The sequence below is a fragment of the Carassius auratus genome, chromosome 36 (assembly GCF_003368295.1).
Source record: "Carassius auratus strain Wakin chromosome 36, ASM336829v1, whole genome shotgun sequence".
NCBI classification, from domain to species: domain Eukaryota; kingdom Metazoa; phylum Chordata; class Actinopteri; order Cypriniformes; family Cyprinidae; genus Carassius; species Carassius auratus.
The window spans coordinates 13,424,368-13,446,923 of record NC_039278.1 but is presented as its reverse complement, the minus strand read 5'-3'; the positions used below and the strand labels follow the sequence as shown (position 1 = coordinate 13,446,923).

The following is a 22,556-nucleotide window of genomic DNA, read 5'->3' as shown; positions in this document are numbered from 1 at the left end:
CATCCTTCATAACTCCAAAAAGTCTTTATTTTTATTATATTTATAAGAGAAAGATAGTCTGTACCGATTTTTCCCGGAAAAACACGAGCGCCTAGAGGCGTGATGTGTGGGCGGAGCTAAAGAATCACGAACGCCAGTAGGCTTTTGAGTAGAGAGCATGTGGAAGCTGTGAAACAGATCCAGAGACTGAAATTTAACAAGAGCAGCATCAGCAAAGGCGGTATGCTATGTGGTATGTACTGAAACTGTATATTTTTGCTTAGCGGTTTTGGAAAATGACTAAGTTCCACTTTATGTCGTCTTTTTTTTTTTTTTTTTTTTTAGCTGTAACGTTACATGTGGAAAGTGCAGTTTGATGACAACATTGCATGTTGTTTACTTGATGTGCTTACGCGCTGATAGCTAAGTTAACAACACAGAGATATTTGAAGCAGTTTTACTCACGGCATGTGGTTCCAACACACGATCGTGACCCTTTTTCGTTTGGACTGCATTATCCTTAAGAAATAAACGACGTGCAATCCGAAATGCAGGGAACAAACAAAAACACTTGCACAACTCCGTTGATGCTCTGTAAAAATAAACTCCATCCACTGGTCCCTTAATGCTGTTTCTCTTTTGGTAATCTGTGCAGGGTTGTCTTGCCCTGGCAACCAAAAACACACTTCTTTTGTGACTTTTCGCGACGCTCTCGCTCTGATCAGGCTGTGCTCAGCCTCTCTCTCCTCTGCCATATGGGAGCGCGCGCTCTTCCGGCAGAAGAGCGCGCACTTAGGACCCATATAAGGAAATTCCGCTCCATCTAACGTCACACAGAGCCATACTCGAAAAAAACTTTCCGAAACTTGTGACAAACCGGAAGAGGTTTTTTTGGAACAAAAATACTCCTTCAAACGTACAACTTAATTTTTGAAACTTTGTCCATGTTTAGCATGGGAATCCAACTCTTTAACAGTGTAAAAAACTCAGTATGCATGAAATAGCATTTCACCCCCCCTTTAAGAAAAAAATTAACAATATTTTAGTAAATACAAACATTCCCCATTAAGTAAATAAACTATTTTAAATATTATTTAATTATTGAAATATTATTTTATTAATAACAAAATATCCTCTATATAGAAGTAAATACAAGTTTTGGCCTTTATTATTCTTTACTATTTTGTATAATATACCACATTAATTATTAAATACTTTACATGCTATATGTATCATATACTATATACTTTTTACATTTATTTTGATTAAATATTTAAATATTACTTTATTAACGAGACAGGGAGAATACTAAATGAACTGTGAATGTAATTATCACAATAATTCAAAAATTAAATATCACAATTAATAATACTAGCAATAAACTGTTTTATTAAAGACTAAAGTCTTTAAATAAATAATCAGTCATTTTCAAAGCAAAATATTTTTCATTTGAATGGAATTTTCTTGTTTTAGAATAACAAACACTGAGTCACACATCATAAAAATACATTGTTACACTTGCATAACCATTTTGATTATGTCGCTTATGCTTATAAACCAGTATAAAGTTAAATATTTTCGAGTTGTCAAGTGTAGGTGTTACTCATGGAGCATATCCAAGGTTAGAGTTGATGCTAATTGTCTGATTGTGTAAGTGAGGTCTGTTATCAGTTAAAGTTTGTATTTTTATATGCCTATTACATTATCTGTTCTGCATGGTCAGGAGAATGTTTGTTTGTGCTTCAGATCAACTTTTTTTTTTTTTTACAGCAATATGTAATGCTACATGACATGGTGGCAGCACACAGTACTGTTCGAGTTACAGTCTGCAGGGGAGAAAACGGTACGGCTCAGATGTACTGAAAAAGCATGTTCCTCACTTTAATATATTTGTGATGACGGCCAAAGTCAGCACTCTGCCTCCTGTGCAAGGAAGCGTGGGTAATAATTGATTTGCTGTGAAAGACGGGTTTTATATCACCTTCTCTCTCTCTCTCTCTCTCTCTTTCTTTCTCTTTGGTTTTTGCTGAAACAGAAACAGAGGAAGCCCTGTCCACAGACTTGGTCCCCGGTGATGTCATAGTCATCCCCAGCAATGGGACCATCATGCCCTGTGATGCAGTGCTCATCTGTGGAACCTGCATTGTTAATGAGAGCATGCTCACAGGTGATTGGTTGCTTCCAAATGCAGTGTCATAATAGTTGATTAGAGTGGGGCGATTTGGAGAAAAACACTTATTCTTTTGAACTTACGCTTGTTCAAAAACAGTCCAAATATGAAACCTTTATATTTCTAAACGACATAAATATTACTTGCTTAAGCTTTCACTTTCAGATGAAAAAAGTGATTCCTTTTCCATTCCCATTCCATTTTCGTATTCATCAACAAAATGCACTTTTTTTTTTAACTAATGTAACTTTACCTTTTGTAAAATTATCTATATATTTTTTATTTTATTTTTATTGTGTTTATAAATGTATTAATGTCAAGTAAGAATGTGTTTACTTCAGCTTTCTTCTCTGAAAATAGTATTTATTTTATATGCTAGGGCGTTATGGCCAAAATATCTCTATTTTTTATTAAATATGTATTTATTTATTTAATTAATTAACTTTACATTATGCCCAGTGTTGTCCAATGAGACAATGTTTATATTAAAGGCAATGAAAACAAATAAAGTGAAAGTAACCATGGCTATGCTATATGTTATGTGCACAAAAGGGGCTAAGGGCCGTTTCATTAATTAATTTTTCCCCTTCGCCCGCCATTGTATTCAAACCTTCTTCTTCTGTAAACACAATATACTTGAATGAATGTACAATACTTGCAATGTCGCCCCCACCAACAACGCATAGTATTGCGTGAATCGGCGCGTCGTGTATCAAAAACTAGGACGACACATTTGGCTACGCACCGACGCATAATGGCGGTCGAAGCGTAACGATGTGTAGCCTCGGGGACGCGTATGCGTACAGATGCATTGACTATGAAACGGCCCTAAAGTCACATTGCTTTCTTACATTGTAACATTACAATCAAAAAAAATAAAATAAGTTAAATTCACTAAACTAAAAATGAAAAGAAATAAAAACAAAAGTACAGATTAATTACATTACCCCAACAATTACTGCTATCATAAAATACACTTAGTTATTTTTTTACACTTAAACGTTTTTTATAAAGCCCTTAATATAAGCTTGTCTCTGTTTAGGACAAATCGAATTATGCAAAATCAACGCAGCAACTTCTCCGCTCCTATCAACATGCTTTATGTTGATATAGTTGGTATTAAATTATACCATACTGTTTGTAAAAAAATAATAATAATAATTATATATCGTACAAACTCTATATACCGCCCAGCCCTATCATGTGCTACTGAATGAGCATCATGCTAATTATTTTAGGTTGATGTTACAGATTTCATGTTTATTTTTCTGATTATTAATGGCTAGTATTTTCTTTTATTTATTTTGCTTGAGCATATTGTTTATTATTAATAAAGATATATGTCTCATTAAGGTGAAAATGTTTCTGTTCTCTTCTCTCATTTGCTGCGTTCAGGTGAGAGTGTTCCAGTCACAAAGACTGACCTTCCGAACCCTCAGCAGGACAAGAAGGGTGAGGATGGGGACGCGATCTACAGCACGGAGGAACACAAGAGACATACGCTGTTCTGTGGCACAAACGTCATACAGACTCGCTACTACACTGGAGAAATGGTCAAAGCTGTGGTAGTCCGAACAGGTTAGAACCAGAACTACTTTTTTAAGCAACATTTCTCCTACTTTGTGTGTTTTTGGTCACTGAAGTTGTATTGCAGTGTACTGTGGGATGCTGCCTGGCTGATGCTTTAAGATGCTTCCTTCATAGGAGGCTGACTAGGCTTTGTACCAGAGCTTGAATGTAAATTCTTACAGTACCATTATGTTTCACTACTTTTCCAGGTTTCAGCACCGCTAAAGGGCAGCTCATCCGCTCTATCCTGTACCCCAAACCCACAGACTTCAAGCTGTACCGGGACGCTTACCTCTTCCTGCTCTGCCTGGTGGCCGTTGCCAGCGTCGTCTTCATCTATTCTTTGGTCATGAAAATCATAAATCAGGTTTTTATCTATCTTTACTGTTTTAAAAGGAACAGCAGCATTTTTGTGACGTTGCTCCCGCTTAGAATGTAGGTTAATTAACGATTTGTGTATATAGGATGTAGCTTTGAGCAGATTCTCAAATATAAATGACCTGTTCAATGAATCAATCTAGCAATTATAGTGATATGATGTGTATCCTGCAGGAATCTGTAAAGGAAATCATAGTCAAGTCTCTGGACATCATTACTATCACTGTGCCCCCTGCACTGCCGGCAGCAATGACAGCGGGCATCGTATATGCTCAGCGGCGTCTCAGGAAGGTCGGGATATTCTCCATCAGCCCACAAAGAATCAACATCTGTGGACAGCTGAACCTGGTGTGCTTTGACAAGGTAAATACAGGAACCTAAAGTCACAAATGATCATTTAATCTGGTTATTTTTTATAAATCTAGGGTGAATTCAGCGAAATTTTTTACAGTTTAGCACCTCATTGTCAAATATATTATGATAAATTATTATATAAATGTTTAGGTAATGCATATTTTAATTATTTTATGTATTCTTTATATTATTTAAGATTATTATTATTATTATTATTATTATAACATCACTATTATTGTTAATAATATTAATAACATTTATTATTTATAATTAAAATTATATGACTACTTCTACTACTACTAATATTAATTATATTAATATTAATTGTTCTAATAATATTGATATAATACAATTTGGTTTTATATAATAATTTTTTTTTTATTATTTATTCTGCCTTATTTCAGACAGGCACTCTGACAGAAGATGGCTTGGACATGTGGGGAATTCAACGAGTAGAAGATGGCAGGTATGATCTTATTCATATGAAATAGAAAACCAAGAACATTCTCAGTTTATTTTTTATTTTTTGTGAATTAGCACTGCATTGCATTTCTGACCAAGGAATCTCTCTTCTCTAGATTCCATCATTCAGAAGAAAAAGCCGACGATAAGAGCTTGGTTACTACCAAGTTTGTGTCGTGCATGGCCACCTGTCACTCCCTCACCAAGATTGAGGGTCAGCTCTCTGGAGATCCACTAGACCTCAAGATGTTTGAGGCCACAGGCTGGGTCAGCATCTCAGTTTAGAAGAATCTCATTCAGGCTCTACTTGTTTTTATTTATTTTGGTGTTGCTGTCTATCTGGGCTCTTCAGATACTGGTGGAAGCTACAGAAGAGGAGACGGCTCACCATGACCGCATTGAACTCACTTATGTAAAACCGCCCAATCAGCTTCTGCCGCCATCTGTAATATCACCTAAACAGGACATGGTGAGCATTTCTCAGCTCATTATAATCTAAATTATTTGTATTTTAAACATTGTTTTAATGTCTTGTGGTTTCTTCCCAGGAACTGTCTGAACTCTATGAGCTCTCGGTATGTACAATGACAAATTTATGTTTTTATGAATTTCATTATAGACATAAATGGGTGTTTACGTACTTACGTACTTATTGTTTTATGTGTTGCAGGCATCATATATGATCGGTATTGTGCGGCAGTTCTCCTTCTCCTCGGCTCTGCAGAGAATGAGCGTGGTGGTCCGACTGATTGGAGAGAGACGTATGGATGCTTATCTGAAAGGGGCTCCAGAGGTTGTGGCAAGCCTCTGTAAGAAAGAGACAGGTTGGTGAAAGATCAGTCTGTTGTAAATATCAAATCTTTTTTTCGTTTGTTTGAAGTCGGGGTTTTCTCTCACAATGCACCACAGTACCAGCTGATTTCACCGAGGTCCTGGAGGACTACACCAAACAGGGCTTCCGGGTCATTGCGCTGGCACACAGACGGCTGGAATCCAAACTTACATTTCACAAAGTGCAGAACATTAACCGGTAAAGTTTCAACTTTTCAACTTTTATCATGTTGTGCTCTGGTTTAATGTCATGTAATACTTGGTTTCTCTTCCTCTACAGGGATCAGATTGAGAAAAATATGGATTTCTTGGGTTTGATCATCATGCAGAACAAGCTAAAAACGGAAACTCCAGGTGTGCTGGAAGATCTACGACATGCCAACATACGAACCGTTATGGTCACAGGTACAGAAAACCTGAGTTTAATATAGTTCCTGAAGTTTCTTTTTAAACGGTCGATTTTAATTTTAGAACATGGCTATTCATGTACTTTGAGTTTACGCTACAGTTCAAAAGTCTTTCGTGCACATCAAGACTGCGTTTATTTGATTTAAAAAAAAAAAGTCAAAACAGCGATATTGTGAAATAATATTAAAGTTTAAAGAACTTTCCAATTTGAATACGTTTTAAAATGTAGTTTTCTGTGATGGCCAGGTGCGATTACTTCACATGTTCCTTCAGAAATCATTCTAATATGCTGATTTGGCTGTATGATTTCATTTATTTGATGAATGTCACTGTCACTTTTAATTGATTTAAGGTCTCCTTGCTAAATAGTTTACGTTTCTTTAAAAAAACTAATGATGAATTCTTACTGACCCACAACTTTTGCTGCCTATAGTTCTGTAGGTTTTCCTGCCCAACAATCCTGGTTCAGTTATTAGGATTTCTTTACCTGGTTAGGAGTTGAATATGCCCATGTTGTTTAAAGCCGGAAGGTTTAGGGTGACCAGCTGCAGGCAGACGGGAGTCTGGGAGCTTTGAAGCTTAGTTCATTAGGTATTTCTGGAATCTCATCTAATAAGGTTCAACTCTCCAAAGTTTAGACGAGGCTGAATGCAGCATTGTGAACTTAAGCAGATTGAGTTTGTACATGACCCACTCTTACAATCGTAGAGAATGCCGGGTGTTTGCCAGATAGGGGGTAGTCATGGCCTAATGGGTAAAGAGTCAGACTTGTAACCTGAAGGTCGTGGGTTCGAGTCTCAGGTCTGGCAGGAATGTTCGGAGGGGGGTGTGAATAACCAGTGCTCTCTTTCACCTCCAATACCATGAGTGAGGTGAGACCCTTGCCCACTGTTCCTGATGTGTGTGCGCTTGGATGGGTTACATGCAGAGCACAAATTCTGTGCCCTGAAAAAAGAAAAAAGAAATCTTTATAAAATGACTATCAAAGCATGTGTTTTTGTTAGGGTTGTTATTCTTGTTTTATTCCTCTTTTCCTTTCTGTCTGTCTCTTGTGTAGGTGACAACATGCTGACGGCCATCTCTGTGGCGCGAGACTGTGGCATGATTCAGCCGCAAGACCGAGTCATTATTGCCGACGCTCTGCCCCCTAAAGATGGCCAGGCTGCCAAGATCGACTGGCACTATGCCGACAAACCCAGCAAACACTTGAACAAGCCCACCAAACTAGAGGTCAGTGTGCCATCTACTGGCCAGACCCCGTCACTGTGGTTTTGTGGAAATGAATGTTCTAGGTTCATATGGTTTTGAGATGCATACATGTTCAAATATCTTAAGCAAAATGACTGTTACAGTGGGACACTTACAATGGAAGTACACAAGGACATACTATATGCATTCATTTATGTTATTATTCAGCACCATAAATGTTAGCGATAAAGGAAAAAGCCTTCTTCAGCATCTCTGTAGCGGTGTTCTCTGATGGCAGGAGATGGAGATTATTCTGGAAGATGGGCATTCTGTGGATGAGATGAGAGTTCTGGAGCAGTATCACTTTGCCATGAGCGGCAAATCGTTTTCTGTAATAATTGAGCATTTCCAAGACTTGCTACAAAAGGTCGGCAATGTTTTGTACGATATTTTTACGTAAATGGGTTAGATTATGTGTGGTGTTTATGGTGTTTTTATGGTTGTTGGTGTAGCTGGTGCTTCATGGAACAGTATTTGCAAGGATGGCACCTGACCAGAAGACTCAGCTTGTTGAGACATTAGAAAGTGTAGAGTGAGTATCCAACACACTAGATTACTAATTAGTTAAGCGTCCGTTTTGAAAAGTACCACTCACATTTTCATAAGAAAAAGTAAAAACCCTGCTAAGCTTATTTTTCCCTCTCTTCGGCAGCTATTTTGTAGGAATGTGTGGAGATGGAGCGAATGACTGTGGGGTGAGAGTGTTTAAAATCTGTTATGTGTGTCCTTTCTGCTTGTATGTTGTGAAAGTGTCTTGTGTAGCTGATGGTGTCGGTCTGTTTCGTCCTCAGGCACTGAAGAGAGCTCATGCTGGGATTTCCCTGTCAGAGCTGGAGGCTTCAGTGGCTTCTCCCTTCACCTCCACAACTCCCAGCATCACCTGCGTGCCCAATCTGATCAGGTGTCCTGTTTTAATCATATCAAAGGACATCAAAATGTTCCGAATCTTTTAAACCGAATTCATTGTGATACATGCAGTAGCTTTCAGAACTCAAAGCATCTTAGGTCCAAAAAAGCATTTCTTGAAATTACATAAATTTGATTTGTGACATCAGAAACCCTGAAACGTGTCACGTGCCTCGATTACATGTTAACAGTGCCTTTGGCTAAGGCTGCATGTTTAATAAATTCACAATAAATGCTGCTCCACATTAATTTTTCTATAAAAAGAAAGTTTTTAATTAAAACTTGATGTTTGAGAATAAAGAAATGAAAACAGCCTTTAATATTAGTGTTGTACTTTTAGTTTACTGTAGTTATTTTTCTTTAATACTTGATTTAATATAACAGTAGTAATAGTTTTTATGTTGTGTAATCTATATAAAAAAAGACTAATGATTTTTCGAAATACAACTATTAAAAAATAAATATTTCAATAATTTTTAATTTTTTTTCTCCAAATGTTCTCCCATTTAGCCCTTCCACTGACCGTAAATTAATAAGAATGAAGCAGGATAGGCATAGCAAATGGGCCAGAAGAAAAAAAAATCATCATGCAAATAAATTGATTGTTTTGCGGCTAATAAACTTAATAATTAAAAAATTCAAAGAACTTTATTAATCCCAGAGGGAAATTGCTTTTCATGTTGCAATGGCTCTCAAAAAGAAGGAAAGAAATGAAAATTAATAAATATATACCCATCAATAAATTAAAAATGAATAAGACCATACCAATAAAAATGGTAGTTTAGATCAAATGTAAAATTGATCGGGTGCAATATCATGACAAAGGTTGTGTATAATTAGTCCAGTGTGATGATAATAATTAAGTACAGTAGTTATATATATCTTTATTTATTCATAAATACACAATAATGTGAGTAATCAGAGTTTTTGTCTTAAGGAAGCACATTGAGAGACAGGACATTGTGTTGACCGCTCAGTTTCTCAGGATGCTGTGTTAGTGTAAATGATGCTGATGCGCCTCAAATCGAGCGCTTCGAAAAGAAATCATTTACAGTTCATGAGGGTGCTTGTTTTGGCCTTCGACATTGTAGACCGTGTTTCCCAATCACAAATGTCCTTTTGCACAAAACGACCTGTTTGCTGAGAGTCTCACATGTGTTGTTTCTCCGCAGGGAGGGCAGAGCAGCTCTCATCACCTCCTTCTGTGTGTTTAAGTTCATGGCCCTCTACAGTATTATTCAGTGCTTCAGTGTTGCCCTTCTCTACTCCGTAAGTTCCCTTGTCATTTACTGAACTATAGTTCTCTATCAAGTTGGTCTCTCAACATTAAGTAGCTCACACTATGGGGATTTTCCCCTCCTTTCTTAAATACTGATTTGCTTTTAATCACAGAACCAGCTTTAATGACCAGACACGCATGACAATCACATGCGATTAACCATGCTGACCTACAATATATAGTGGGTGGCTCTGCTTCAATCAGGCTTCAGTACAAGTGGGATAACCCCATAGCAAGAGCTACTCAATGTCTCCTCCCCTGCTTTCAGGAAACTGAGGCTAGATATGTAAATGGAGACATTATTATACATCTGTCCATTAATCCATTAATAATGCATTTCAGATTCGCAGTAACCTGGGTGACTTTCAGTTTCTCTTCATTGACATAGCCATCATTCTTCTAATTGTCTTCACCAGTGAGTATGATCCTCTTTTTGAGCTCAGATTGATCTCAGTGATGATGGCAAAAGTTTTCTTTAGAATAACGTGCACTAGATCATGCACATAAAGTAAATGTTTCATGTTAATAAGCATTCAGATTTAACGAAACGGAGGTACATTATTGATTTGTAATAAATGATTATTTAGTATAATTTCTCTGATTTGCTTTCCCACTCGCTCCTAGTGAGTTTGAACTCCGCATGGAAGGAGCTTGTCGCCCAAAGACCTCCCTCTGGTCTCGTCTCCGGTCCTCTCCTCTTCTCAGTTCTGACCCAGATTCTCATTTGCCTGGGTTTCCAGATCATGGCCTTCCTCTTGATTCGAGAACTGGACTGGTACTCCAAGCCAGAGTGAGTACAGTGCACTGCTCTCTGCAGGTCATTAGTGCTAATGCAACACTTAAACAGTCTTCATATTGTTTTCAAACCTTAAATGCATTTAGAAATTAATTTAGAATCTTCAGCTCTGGTCATTTTTTTACATTTATTTTTCTTGTTCTATAATTCACAGTTTCTACAACTGCTCTGCTCCCCATCACGTGGATGACTTCACTAACTCCACTGAAGGACAGACTAAAAAAATAATCAAGAGTGATGTGAATACCACGATCTTCTTCATCTCCTCTTTTCAGTACCTCATTGTTGCCATTGTTTTCTCCAAAGGAAAACCTTTCCGCCAGCCCACCTACAAGAATTGTAAGGAATTAACCTTTTTCAACTTGATGCATTCACAGTGCAGTGACAAAAAACTCATCCCTCACACTTTTCTATATTCTCTTTCTCTCAATTTACATTTACAATTTTCCACTAAATTTTATATAGATATAATGCTTGCTATCTCTCTCTGCTAATCATTTTATGTTAATATTTACATCCTGATATTTTTATGCAGTCAATTTAGAGATATGTTTTGCTTATTGAAACTAAATTGATAGGTCTTTGTCTGACATTGTCTTTGAAAACAGGGGGAATGCAAATTTAATTGTCAGTTACTCTTCATTGATTGTGTTTCTGGTTGTCTGTTTAATTTAATTATTGTTATTTATTTTTTCTCTTTCAGGGCCATTTGTCCTCTCTGCTTTAATTATCATAGTTTTCCTGTTTTTCATCATGTTTTTCCCGGTTGCTAAAATCAATACATTTTTACAGGTATGCTTGATTATTTTAAAATATGGCCTCTGGTTTGAGTAATTATCACACGTGGCCTTATAAAAACTTAGACATACGCTACAGTTCAAAAGGTTTTAAAAAATGTTATAGGATTTGAACGTTTTTGAAAGAATATGTTCATTACATTGTCTTCATTCTCCTCAGCTCGAATGTGTTCCTTTGAGCTGGCGTGTGTCTATGGTGCTCATCTTGCTGGGCAACACCGTAGTTTCTGTCTTTATCGAGGTAAGTAGGGACGTCAAGACTATGACATCAATCACATTACTCATGGATATTCACATATGAAAATAAACTGCATTTCAGTATGGTATTTTTTGTTAAATTTAAGGTTGGGAAGTAAATTCTGTAATTGCATTGCTACACTAGCTCATATATATTTGGCAAAGTTCAGAGCTATATTATGGATGATGCTTTTTCTTATAAGATGTGACCTTCAGGTGTAGTGGACCCTTGGGTCATATCAGAATGCTTTTACTATAACCCAGTTAAAACCCTCAAGTGTATTTGATGGGGATATACACTCCTACAGAAATACAAAAAAATAGGGTTGGGAGTCAAAAGCTGATACATATATATAGATCGATTTTATACTGTATGTCCACAACTTGAATCTAAGGATTTTTTTAGAAAAGATTTTTCTATTAAATCAAGATAGATAGATAGATAGATAGATAGACATAGATACACAATATAGTATAACAATATTAATATCAGTAAATAAAAGAATAGTTTATGAAATTCAGGAGCCGGAATTCCCATCCCTATACAGAAGTAAATTGCGCTCTGCTGAGGCTGATTCCCAGGATAAGGAAACAGCATTCATATTTTGCCCTGAGTCAAATGATTCTTGTCCTCTCTGTGTGAAAGCTTCCTGATTAAGAAATCATCATAGCGGCTGTTTGCTTCGCCTTTTAGATGTCCCCTTTCAGCTGTTCTCTCTCACCTATCAATCAGTAGAACTCTCGACCACAGCAGCCAATCAGTGGGACCCGATCCTGTGATCTCGCTGTGTGTTCATTGCCAATGACCTGATGAATTTTAGTGCAGAATAACCTAATTCTCTCTCCTCCTCTGATTTGCTTTAACACACAATCCAAAAGAATCACTGCCCTTTCAAGAAATGTATTTAGTTTTGATCTTTAACAAGGAATAAGCCGAAAAAAATTATGACCATAAATCTTTTGCTAGCCATGTGATCTGTAGCTCTCTTCATTCTTTCCGCCCTACTGCGATTATTCTATAGAATGTCGTGCTTGACGTCATCTTGTGGAAGCATGTGTTCAGCAGAGACAAGCAGGGAAGCTATGGCATCTCCCCTGCAGGCTCGCCACCACAGGTTGGGAAAAATCTGACACTTCTGTTCACCGTTTCCTTTTCACTTCCTGGTGTCCATTTTCACTCTTTCCCCATTCACTTTCCACCGCCTCTTCTCTCTCCCTCTCTCCCAGTACTCTGTTGTAACGTTTGCCCTTGCATGCGCCAACATGATTTTTCTGAACGTTTTCTTGTGCCCCGTGTTGGGACTCTTGTTTTGTTATGCTCCGGGGGCTCACGATTACCCCACTTCCCCACATTTTCCTCTAATGCTCATTATGTAGTGGCAACCACTGCATACGTGTGTAAGCTATGCATCTGTTTACACTGGGTGTTTGCAATGACGATGCAGGTGTGTGCCAAACAGAGCAATGTTTAACGTCTAACACAGTGAATCTCAAAACTTGCACTAACGTTCTCATACCTTGTGTTTTGTGTTGATTTCAGCATCTGGTTTGGTTAAAAGAAAATTCTGTTTTTTTTGCAACTTTAATGTCTATGTGAATTGAAGCATTTATGTTTTTGTGGAGGAGCTACTGGTTTTTAATCACTTATGTAGAGTTTGCAGCTACATGTAACTAGTCTTTTATGAAAAGTCCCATTTCTGGTATCCTTACATAGATAGCAAGTGAAAGAAACTGGGTTTAGAAGAAAGTTTTTTTTTTAGTACATTGTTCACTAAATTTGGGGTTAGTTAGATGTACACACAGCACCCCATATTGACAGAAAAACACAGAATTGGTGACATGTTTGCACATTTATTAAAAAAGAAAAACTGGAATATCACATGGTCCTAAGTATTCAGACCCTTTGCTGTGACACTCATATATTTAATTCAGGTGCTGTCCATTTCTTCTGATCATCCTTGAGATGGTTCTACACCATTATTTGAGTCCAGCTGTGTTTGATTATGCTGATTGGACTTGATTAGGAAAGCCACACACCTGTCTATATAAGACCTTACAGCTCACCGTGCATATCAGAGCAGATGAGAATCATGAGGTCAAAGGAACTGCCTGAAGAGCTCAGAGACAGAATTGTGGCAAGGCACAGATCTGGCCAAGGTTACAAAAAAATCCTGCTACACATAAGGTTCCTGAGAGCACAGTGGCCTCCATAATCCTTAAATGGAAGAAGTTTGGGACGACCAGAACCCTTCCTAGAGCTGGCCGTCCGGCCAAACTGAGCTATTGGGGGAGAAGAGCCTTGGTTAGAGAGGTAAAGAAGAACCCAAAGATCACTGTGGCTGAGCTCCAGAGATGCAGTCGGGAGGTGGGAAAAAGTTGTAGAAAGTCAACTATCACTGCAGCCCTCCACCAGTCGGGGCTTTATGGCAGCGTTGCCCGACGGAAGCCTCTCCTCAGTGCAAGACACATCAAAACCCCATAAAAAAAACACCTGAAGGACTCAAAGATGTTGAGAAATAAGATTCTCTGGTCTGATGAGACCAAGATAGAACTTGTTGGCCTTAATTCTAAGTGGTATGTGTGGAGAAAACCAGGCACTGCTCATCACCTGTCCAATACAGTCCCAACAGCGAAGCATGGTGGTGGCAGCATCATGCTGTGGGGGTGTTTTTCAGCTGCAGGGACAGGACGACTGGTTGCAATCGAGTGAAAGATGAATGTGGCCAAGTACAGGGATATCCTGGACGAAAACCTTCCCCAGAGTGCTCATGACTCTTGTCATTCTCTTGCTTCCTACAAGACAATGACCCTAAGCACACAGCTAAAATAACGAAGGAGTGGCTTCACAACAACTCTGTGACTGTTCTTGAATGGCCCGGCCAGAGCCCTGAATTAAACCCAATTGAGCATCTCTGGAGAGACCTGAAAATGGCTGTCCACCAACGTTTACCATCCAACCTGACAACTGAAGAGGATCTGCAAAGAGAAATGGCAGAAGATCCCCAAATCCAGGTGTGAAAAACTTGTTGCATCTTTCCCAAAAAGACTCATGGCTGTGTTAGATCAAAAGGGTGCTTCTACTAAATACTGAGCAAAGGGTCTGAATACTTAGGACCATGTGATATTTCAGTTTTTATTTTTAAATAAATGTGCAAAAATGTCAACAATTCTGTGTTTTTCTGTCAATATGGGGTCCTGTGTGTACATTGAGGAAAAAAAATAACTTAAATGATTTTAGCTAATGGCTGCAATATAACAGAGTGAAAAATTTAAGGGGGTCTGAATACTTTCCGTACCCTATATATATGTACCCTATATATATATATACAGTACAGACCAAAAGTTTGGACACACCTTCTCATTCAAAGAGTTTTCTTTATTTTCATGACTATGAAAATTGTAGATTCACACTGAAGGCATCAAAACTATGAATTAACACATGTGGAATTATATATGGAATTATATACATAACAAAAAAGTGTGAAACAACTGAAAATATATCATATTGTAGGTTCTTCAAAGTAGCCACCTTCTGCTTTGATTACTGCTTTGCACACTCTTGGCATTCTCTTGATGAGCTTCAAGAGGTAGTCACCTGAAATGGTCTTCCAACAGTCTTGAAGGAGTTCCCCGAGAGATGCTTAGCACTTGTTGGCCCTTTTGCCTTCTGTCTGCGGTCCAGCTCACCCCTAAACCATCTCGATTGGGTTCAGGTCCGGTGACTGTGGAGGCCAGGTCATCTGGCGCAGCACCACATCACTCTCCTTCTTGCTCAAATAGCCCTTGATGCCTTCAGTGTGACTCTACAATTTTCATAGTCATGAAAATAAAGAAAACTCTTTGAATGAGAAGGTGTGTCCAAACTTTTGGTGTGTGTGTGTATATATCTATATATATATATATATATATATATATATATATATATATATTAGGGGTGTAACGATACGCGTATTCGTATTGAACCGTTCGGTACGACGCTTTCGGTTCGGTACGCGGTACGCATTATGTATACCGAACGGTTCGTTGGAGTAATTAATTATATTTGGAAAAAAAAAAAAAAAAAGAGAGAGATATGCGTTCAACAAGGTAGCCCAATAACCCAAACAACATAACAGGCAACGCCCCTGACACTCCCGAAGAAGAAAAAAACACCATCTTATATGTTTATGTTAGGCTACTCAGCAGACGCTCGCTCACTCAGTACGCGCTGAAGGCTCGTTGCAAAATAGCCAATGCGTTTAACAGACTAGAAATGAGAAGATCCTCCAATAACCAACAGGTCTGGTGTTTGGGTGCACTTTGGATTCCCTTTAAGCTATAATGGTGATGGCAAGAGAGTGGTGGATAAAAAAACAACGGTATGTCGCATCTGCAACATGACAGGGTACACCAGCGGGAATACAAAAAAAAAAAAAAAAAACACCAGCGGGAATATCTGGGATATATGCGTCAGTACTATCTGGGAAAAGACGAAAAAAAGGAGAAACATGCACGCAGCAAACTATCCCTGCAGCATTTAGACACTATAGCTTACAGGGAATCCAACCCAAACACCAGACCTGTTGGTTATTTTAGGATCTTATATTTCTGGTCTGTTAAATGCATTAGACATTTTGCAACGAGCCTTCAGCGAGTGCTGAGTGAGCGAGCGCCTTAGGGGCCGTTCACATATCGCTCCTAAAAACGCATGGAAAACGCTAAGCACGTCTTTCTCCTCCTTTCCAAAGCGCTCGGGCAGAAGCGCTCATGAGGCGTCTGTCTTTGCTAAGCAACAATGACGTGCTCTCTCCATGAGACGCGGAAATTTCAGCGAAGGATAAATGGATTTGCAGCTCTAAAAATCGCTTGCAGTAGCTCTGCTACTAAATTTATTTCAAAATTGCAATCCATATACAACTATGATCAGCTGATCCTTCATCTTGGCTGAGCTCTCAACCTTGTTACGGGAAAGGATGAAGCTGATTGGTTGGTTCTTGTCACATGACCCGCGGTGCGCTTGCGGCATTCTGAAAAGTTGAGATGTTTTTACATTTTGCTGTATCTAAAACGTACCGAACCGAACCGAACCGTGACATCAGTGTATCGTATCGAACCGAACCGTGAATTTTGTGAACCGTTACACCCCTAATATAAATATATATATATATATATATATATATAAGAAATTAATGTTATATTTTTTACTTTTGAGACTTAAGTTTAAATAAAATAAATAACTATTTTTATAATTTTTGATTTTTTTTTTTTTTACAGTAATTGTAATCATCTTTTTTTAAACAAACAAAATTAGCCTTTTTTGGGCATGAGACTTTTTCTAACAACATTTTCAGATCTTACCAATCTTTGAACTGCAGTGTATAGTTAACTTGTCATAGACATTAAAGTGTAAATAATTCCGAATTTTACTTTAAAGGAATGTTCCGGGGATTAAAATGAGCTCTATTGAGTTGACCGTATCTGTGGCCTGCCATTGATTACCACCAAAAACAATTTTGACAAGGTTGTAAAAACAAGCATAAATTTAATTGTATCTGTTAATGCAGTTTCAATGGAAACCCATGGAGCAGGGACTCTGGAAGGGTTTACAGAATGAAAAGCAATGCACCGTTTTGTTGAAGCACTTGTAGTAATGCTTCCAAACCAAAATAGGCCAACAGGTGAATGAACTTCTGTTCACCAATTTGATTCCTGTGAGGAGATGTGCACATATTGTGTGAAATTAGAGGGTCGAAATATGGATGTTTATTAGTGGTTTCGTCACTGTCTGCACATTTAAAAGTCATCTCAAAACCTCTCAAAGCAGTGTCCTACCCCATATACTTGTGTTGCAAGCGCATTACTTTATACACCACCTTTTCTTGTTTTTAAAATCTCAAGTCAAAATGATTTTGTGGCAACAAAAAGCATGCTATGGATTTGAACCCGGAACATTCTTTTTAACGCCATTTGAGCTAAAAGCTAAAGCAAGTGTCTAAATTTCATTGAAATTTGTTATTACTTGGAAAAAGCATAGTCATGTGCATGTGCATATCCTCTCATGTGCTCAGATGCATGACATACTGTACAGACAAACCAAATCTGTTTCTGCAGCCGAATATATATGATTTTATTTTGTTATAGTTTAGCGTTTCCATTGCAGGTTTGAATTCTGTCCTTTTAAAGGAAATTATAAAAACAGATGACTTATCTTTTCCTCTCCACTTCCCCCTATGTTCCCCCCTGGCCGGTGTGTGTGTGTGTGTGTGTGTGTGTATAGAGAGGAATAGACCAGTTTGGAACTAAATGCCTCTCCTGGCTCTGCTGCCGGCAGAAAAGAGTGCCCAAGGCTCGGTACATGCACCTTGCCCAAGAGCTGAGCGTGGATCCCGACTGGCCTCCCAAACCTAAAAGCACTACTGAAGCCAAACCTGCCCCTCATTCGGACGACTGCTCCTACCACATTGAAGCCATTTCCTAGCATTTCCACCACACACTCTGTATTGCACGGTCAAAACACCAGGAATTCCTTTAAACAAATGAAACAAAGTCTTTTTGTTGTCTCTTGTTTGACTTTTTTTTTTTTTTTTTTTTATGGGCGGGGTTCACAGGCTGGGAACTGTGGAAGCCCCACCCACATGGGCATGTGGTCCATCACCAATATTCCCTTAAAACATCACATAGACAGCTAATGATTCAACTTAACCAAATGTGGCCCTTTAGATTATCTTCTTCATGATTTTATGGACCTGTGGCTCTATATCACGAAGGTTCTGGATATCAAGCGTTATTCTATTAATGTAGTATTGAATCATCTCTACAGGCTGTGCGGCGGAAGCTGCATGCCTCTCTTTGGAAACCATCACTGCATGCGGAACAAACCAAACCAAATTATAGTGGCTCACAGAATCCAAGATTCAGCGTAATTTACAGCCAGCTAATTTTTACAAATATATCTGTGTAGATATATAATTAGATATGATCTTTATTTTTCATATCTCTTCCCATGGAAGAATGGAGGTGGGAATTTAGTTGTGGAAGGCCAAATATTGTGAAAGTCATTTGTGTTTTGTTCACTACTTCTGGCACAATATCTGGCGATGAGTTTTGATTTTGGTCCATCTTGAAACTTTCTTCATTGAAAACAGTGTCTGAAAACTGTCACAAGTCCTATATATATATATATATATATATATATATATATAAGTCATTTTAGCAATGACACATTTGTAGGAATTACACTGGGAATCATCTGGAAGGGGCTCAGGTGCATTGATTGCTCGTTGAGAAATTTCGGGCACATTCGTTTGGAAAAAGTACAAATGACAGAGCTTTGACCTGGAGTATTTGTGAGAGGTGGGTGAATTTTGCAATCCAAATCAGACTGCCAATGAATTCACTCACAGTTGACAGTATTACTTGTGCATGCCTTAACAGTTTTGCTGCTAATCTAGAAAAACAAACAAAACTAAAAAAACGAAATGTTTTTCGAAATCATGCACATGTCCCTTCCGGCTTTCCAGATGTGATTTATTTGCTTAATTTATGCAATCCATTTCAACTATTCTGGTATTCTATCAAACTTGCTGGTATTTTTGTTTATATATATTGTTCCTGAAATGAACCACTAAGCAATATAAGGTGATCACCTTTTTTCCAGACAGTTTGTACTGTCACTCTGCTAAACATCCTTGCCAGTCATAGTGCTCGTGAAGAGTTTTGGTCAGTCATTTCGCTGAGGTTGGTGTCTTCTTTTTTTTTTTTTTTTTTTTTTTTTTTTTGATGGATTTAGACAAAAAATTGCAAAATGAATTGATTTTATAGTAATATTGCCTGTCTGTTGGACTGCACTTCATTTAATAAATAATATGAGATAAAACAATTTGTAAACCAAGATTAAAATGTTTTTGGAAAAACAGGAATGTGCAAATTTTTAAAAAGGACTCCATGAAGCTGAAGTTCATACAGTAAATCTTACAATCTGATCACAGGTTTTCATTCATGTTTGCATTTATGTAATGTTTGGTCTTTAAATTCATCTTGATTTATTTTGCTGTATGGGGCATTTTTTAATTCTTCAGTTTAATCTGAAAATTAAGGGCTGAATCTGTCTGTCTTTTTATTGCTCCATTTCTGCAATACTTTGGTACTGTTTGATTTTTGAAATGGTATTGATAATCTGAAATAATTGCAATGTGTTCTTTTCTACCGTATTTGTCCGATATTGTATCAGTATGTTTGTTTATATCATAAACGTGTTTTCTGGGCATTCCTTGAACGAGGCAACAAAAAAAGTCTCCTTGCTCTTATTGACCTAGGTGACATGATCTATTTAATGATGTTTCGGTTTTATAAACCACCGCCTCAAAGCATCTGCTCGCAACATCTACTGAGCCCAGATGGATAAACCAACACAACCTTTGTGTGTGTGTGTGTGTGTGTATCTTTAACAGATGTGAATGCAATACTAAATGCTTTTAGGATTGGGGAATGTTAAATTATTTTCTTTTTTAATTACTGTCCTTGTTGATGTGGAGTTATTTTTTTTTTTATTATTAGTTTAATTTGTCTTGATCTGAACTGTGTGGTGTGGCAATCAGTTTCTCTTCCTCTAGTAGGCAGTAGGTCGATGCTAGGCCTTGGAGAACATCACTAAATCCTCCGTCTCAGTAACAAATCTGCACCTTATGCAGGGTTTAATTGGTTTTGTTCACTTTCACATCTTCAGTTGCACACTGAAATATCAGTCATGTCACTCTTTATGTTCCATGGCAATCATGTATGTTCTGAAAAGTGATTTTTCCAAAACTGGGGCCATGTTCTCGTCATCTGTATGTCATATCTGCAGTTCTATAAGATACAAACACATAGAAATAAGAGTGTTTTCCATACCGGGGGTAGTGATTCAGTTCACACTGTTATTCCTTACTTTTTGCTTATTCATTTTGTACCATATGTTGTATTAATTTTCATGTGAGAACGGTGTTATTAAACATGAGCAAAAGTTCAGCCATTGGTTCTTTTAAAACTGGAGTGGTTAATTTCCTCAGGAAAACGTGTGTATTTGTAATGATTAATGCTAAATAAATTAGTATGGAAAAATTACATGGGTCTGTATTCTTGGTTATGTTCAGTAGATATTCTTAATCCCAAACACTTTTTATTTTTGAGAGCTGTACAATTGATAACCATGTCCTAATTAGGGTACAGCAGGTAATGTTCACAATATGCCTAGTATTTTGTATGTTATTTAGCATCACACAGTTTGAAGAAAAAAATCCTGGAAACAAAAGACAAACTTGTGCAGTGTGTTTGACTTTTTATTTTTGAATTAGTCATTTATTGTAATTTTCAATACAAGGGCAATCATACTGGTGTTTTGATATTTTCCTTGATATTTTATTTGATGCTGTTTTGATGAATAGGAAGTCTACAAAACGTATTTTGTTAAATTATAAATGTCTTTACTCTCATTTATGATCAATTTAATGCATCCTTTCTGATTAAAATATAATTTCGTAAAAAAAAAAAAAAAAAAAGGAATGTAACTTTTGACTCCTATTGCAATCAAGAGTCAAACATTTACTAGGATAGCACAATTAATTTGTGCAATAAATCTAAAATATAAAAGTAATATTTAGTGGTCTGGTGTGTCTTTTTGTTTGTTTTTCATTTCTGAATAACTTGATATAAATTAGTTTTCCAGTTGATGTGACGGCAGCAGAAAAGCCAAAAGTGTAGCACAGGAAGTTTCTAGAAAAACACTGGCCATGGAGAAAATCAATTCATTTTCAGTGAGGGTGAACAGTCCTTTCATGATATAACCTGGGATCTTCAAAAGATTGGCTATCTCTGAGTTCTATAGAAATACCTGTGTTTCGACTCTTAATGTGTTCGAGTTGGAGAAATCTTTAACTCTTATGACATGGTTCAAGAGACAAACACATCATGTGACCCGAGCGGTTGTCAAGGTCAGTTTGTTTAAGCGCCACATTTCCGTGAACTCTTTCCTGCGTCAGTAGTGCTTATGTGTCAGCATGTGATTTGACTTTTTTTTTTTCTTTTTTGTGTTTGCCCATAAATTTGTACATTAACCCGACTTAAGCCCCCATTAAAAATACGACACTCTGTGACCTCAAGCTCTGTCTTTGAAATATTGATTTGTTTATTTTTTAGGTCAGGTCTTCTGGTCGGGCTCCAGCTGATATTCTGAGGATGCTGGTCCAACAGGAACATAAGAGAGCGAATGTCTGTTCTTATATAACAATCAGTCTTGTTATGATCCACAAATGACCACTCTCAGTAAGATTTAGTGACTTTGAGTGAATTTTAAAGCTTCCAAATAGTGAATACCCAAACACCACAGCGATATGTACTTGTGAAGTATTTAATTTGATGTTCAGTTACTTCTGACCAAGTATTGAAGTCTGTAATATGTTCTTTATTTTGATAATTTGCACTGAAGTGTACTCTGTTGACATCACATGACCCTGTTGTGATTAGCCCCGCTAAACATCGTGCACTGCCATTGGCTGATTTAGTTGAATTTTAAGAGAGTAAGACCATAAGGACAAGTAAATATTTACCTGCCATTAGAGTAGAAGCTAATGCTTTGAATAGAAGAAAAGCTGCAAAGCTACAAGCGTATTATCAATATAAAGAACATTTAAATGAGTGTGTTCCTGAATTTCAAGACTGCATTACATGGCAAGTAACTGAACAACAAATTAAATATTCCACAAGCACATATGTGGTGTTTGGAATAACACTTGTTGGCTTTTTTTTTTTTTATGGATACTATTATAGTTTTAACTTTTATATTTTCCATTTTTATTTTAATTGTAAAGTTTTAGTAATTTTGTTGTGTGAGTTTTGTAGTTTTTATTCATTTTTCTTTATATATATATATATTCATCTTGGCAGCTAGCTTAAATAATAATTATATATATATATATATATATATATATATATATATATATATATATTCCCCCCAGTTAACTTTTATTTTATTTCAATTAACACAATTTTTTTATTTAGTTTTATTTATTAACTATAGCTCAAACAACCCTGGTGTAACTGGCTTGATTAAAAAATAAAATAATAAAATATAAAACCCATAACAATCACAGAAACTGTACATAAACTTACACACACACACACACATGT

The 22,556-nt window shown here is 37.1% G+C and overlaps 1 protein-coding gene across 3 annotated transcripts in view; it reads left to right on the top strand.

Annotated features, from left to right (window-relative positions):
* LOC113055324 (probable cation-transporting ATPase 13A3) overlaps positions 1-20,495 on the top strand; it is a 41,351-nt gene extending 20,856 nt beyond the window's left edge. For 2 of the 3 annotated variants that reach the window (XM_026221556.1, XM_026221557.1), the window contains 25 exons: positions 1,750-1,822; positions 2,015-2,146; positions 3,545-3,727; positions 3,928-4,085; positions 4,271-4,459; positions 4,855-4,916; positions 5,029-5,179; positions 5,265-5,381; positions 5,461-5,487; positions 5,583-5,736; positions 5,822-5,942; positions 6,024-6,148; positions 7,209-7,381; positions 7,638-7,766; positions 7,852-7,931; positions 8,052-8,094; positions 8,191-8,300; positions 9,478-9,574; positions 9,927-9,999; positions 10,209-10,374; positions 10,535-10,719; positions 11,084-11,172; positions 11,338-11,418; positions 12,437-12,529; positions 17,671-20,495. In XM_026221556.1, coding sequence (XP_026077341.1) covers positions 1,750-1,822; positions 2,015-2,146; positions 3,545-3,727; positions 3,928-4,085; positions 4,271-4,459; positions 4,855-4,916; positions 5,029-5,179; positions 5,265-5,381; positions 5,461-5,487; positions 5,583-5,736; positions 5,822-5,942; positions 6,024-6,148; positions 7,209-7,381; positions 7,638-7,766; positions 7,852-7,931; positions 8,052-8,094; positions 8,191-8,300; positions 9,478-9,574; positions 9,927-9,999; positions 10,209-10,374; positions 10,535-10,719; positions 11,084-11,172; positions 11,338-11,418; positions 12,437-12,529; positions 17,671-17,871 — 3,012 coding nt within the window. In that variant the 3' untranslated portion in view covers positions 17,872-20,495. The remainder of the gene's footprint in view (positions 1-1,749; positions 1,823-2,014; positions 2,147-3,544; positions 3,728-3,927; positions 4,086-4,270; positions 4,460-4,854; positions 4,917-5,028; positions 5,180-5,264; positions 5,382-5,460; positions 5,488-5,582; positions 5,737-5,821; positions 5,943-6,023; positions 6,149-7,208; positions 7,382-7,637; positions 7,767-7,851; positions 7,932-8,051; positions 8,095-8,190; positions 8,301-9,477; positions 9,575-9,926; positions 10,000-10,208; positions 10,375-10,534; positions 10,720-11,083; positions 11,173-11,337; positions 11,419-12,436; positions 12,530-17,670) is intronic. The other variant, XM_026221558.1, reaches the window with a different exon arrangement.
* Positions 20,496-22,556: the final 2,061 nt, after the last annotated feature.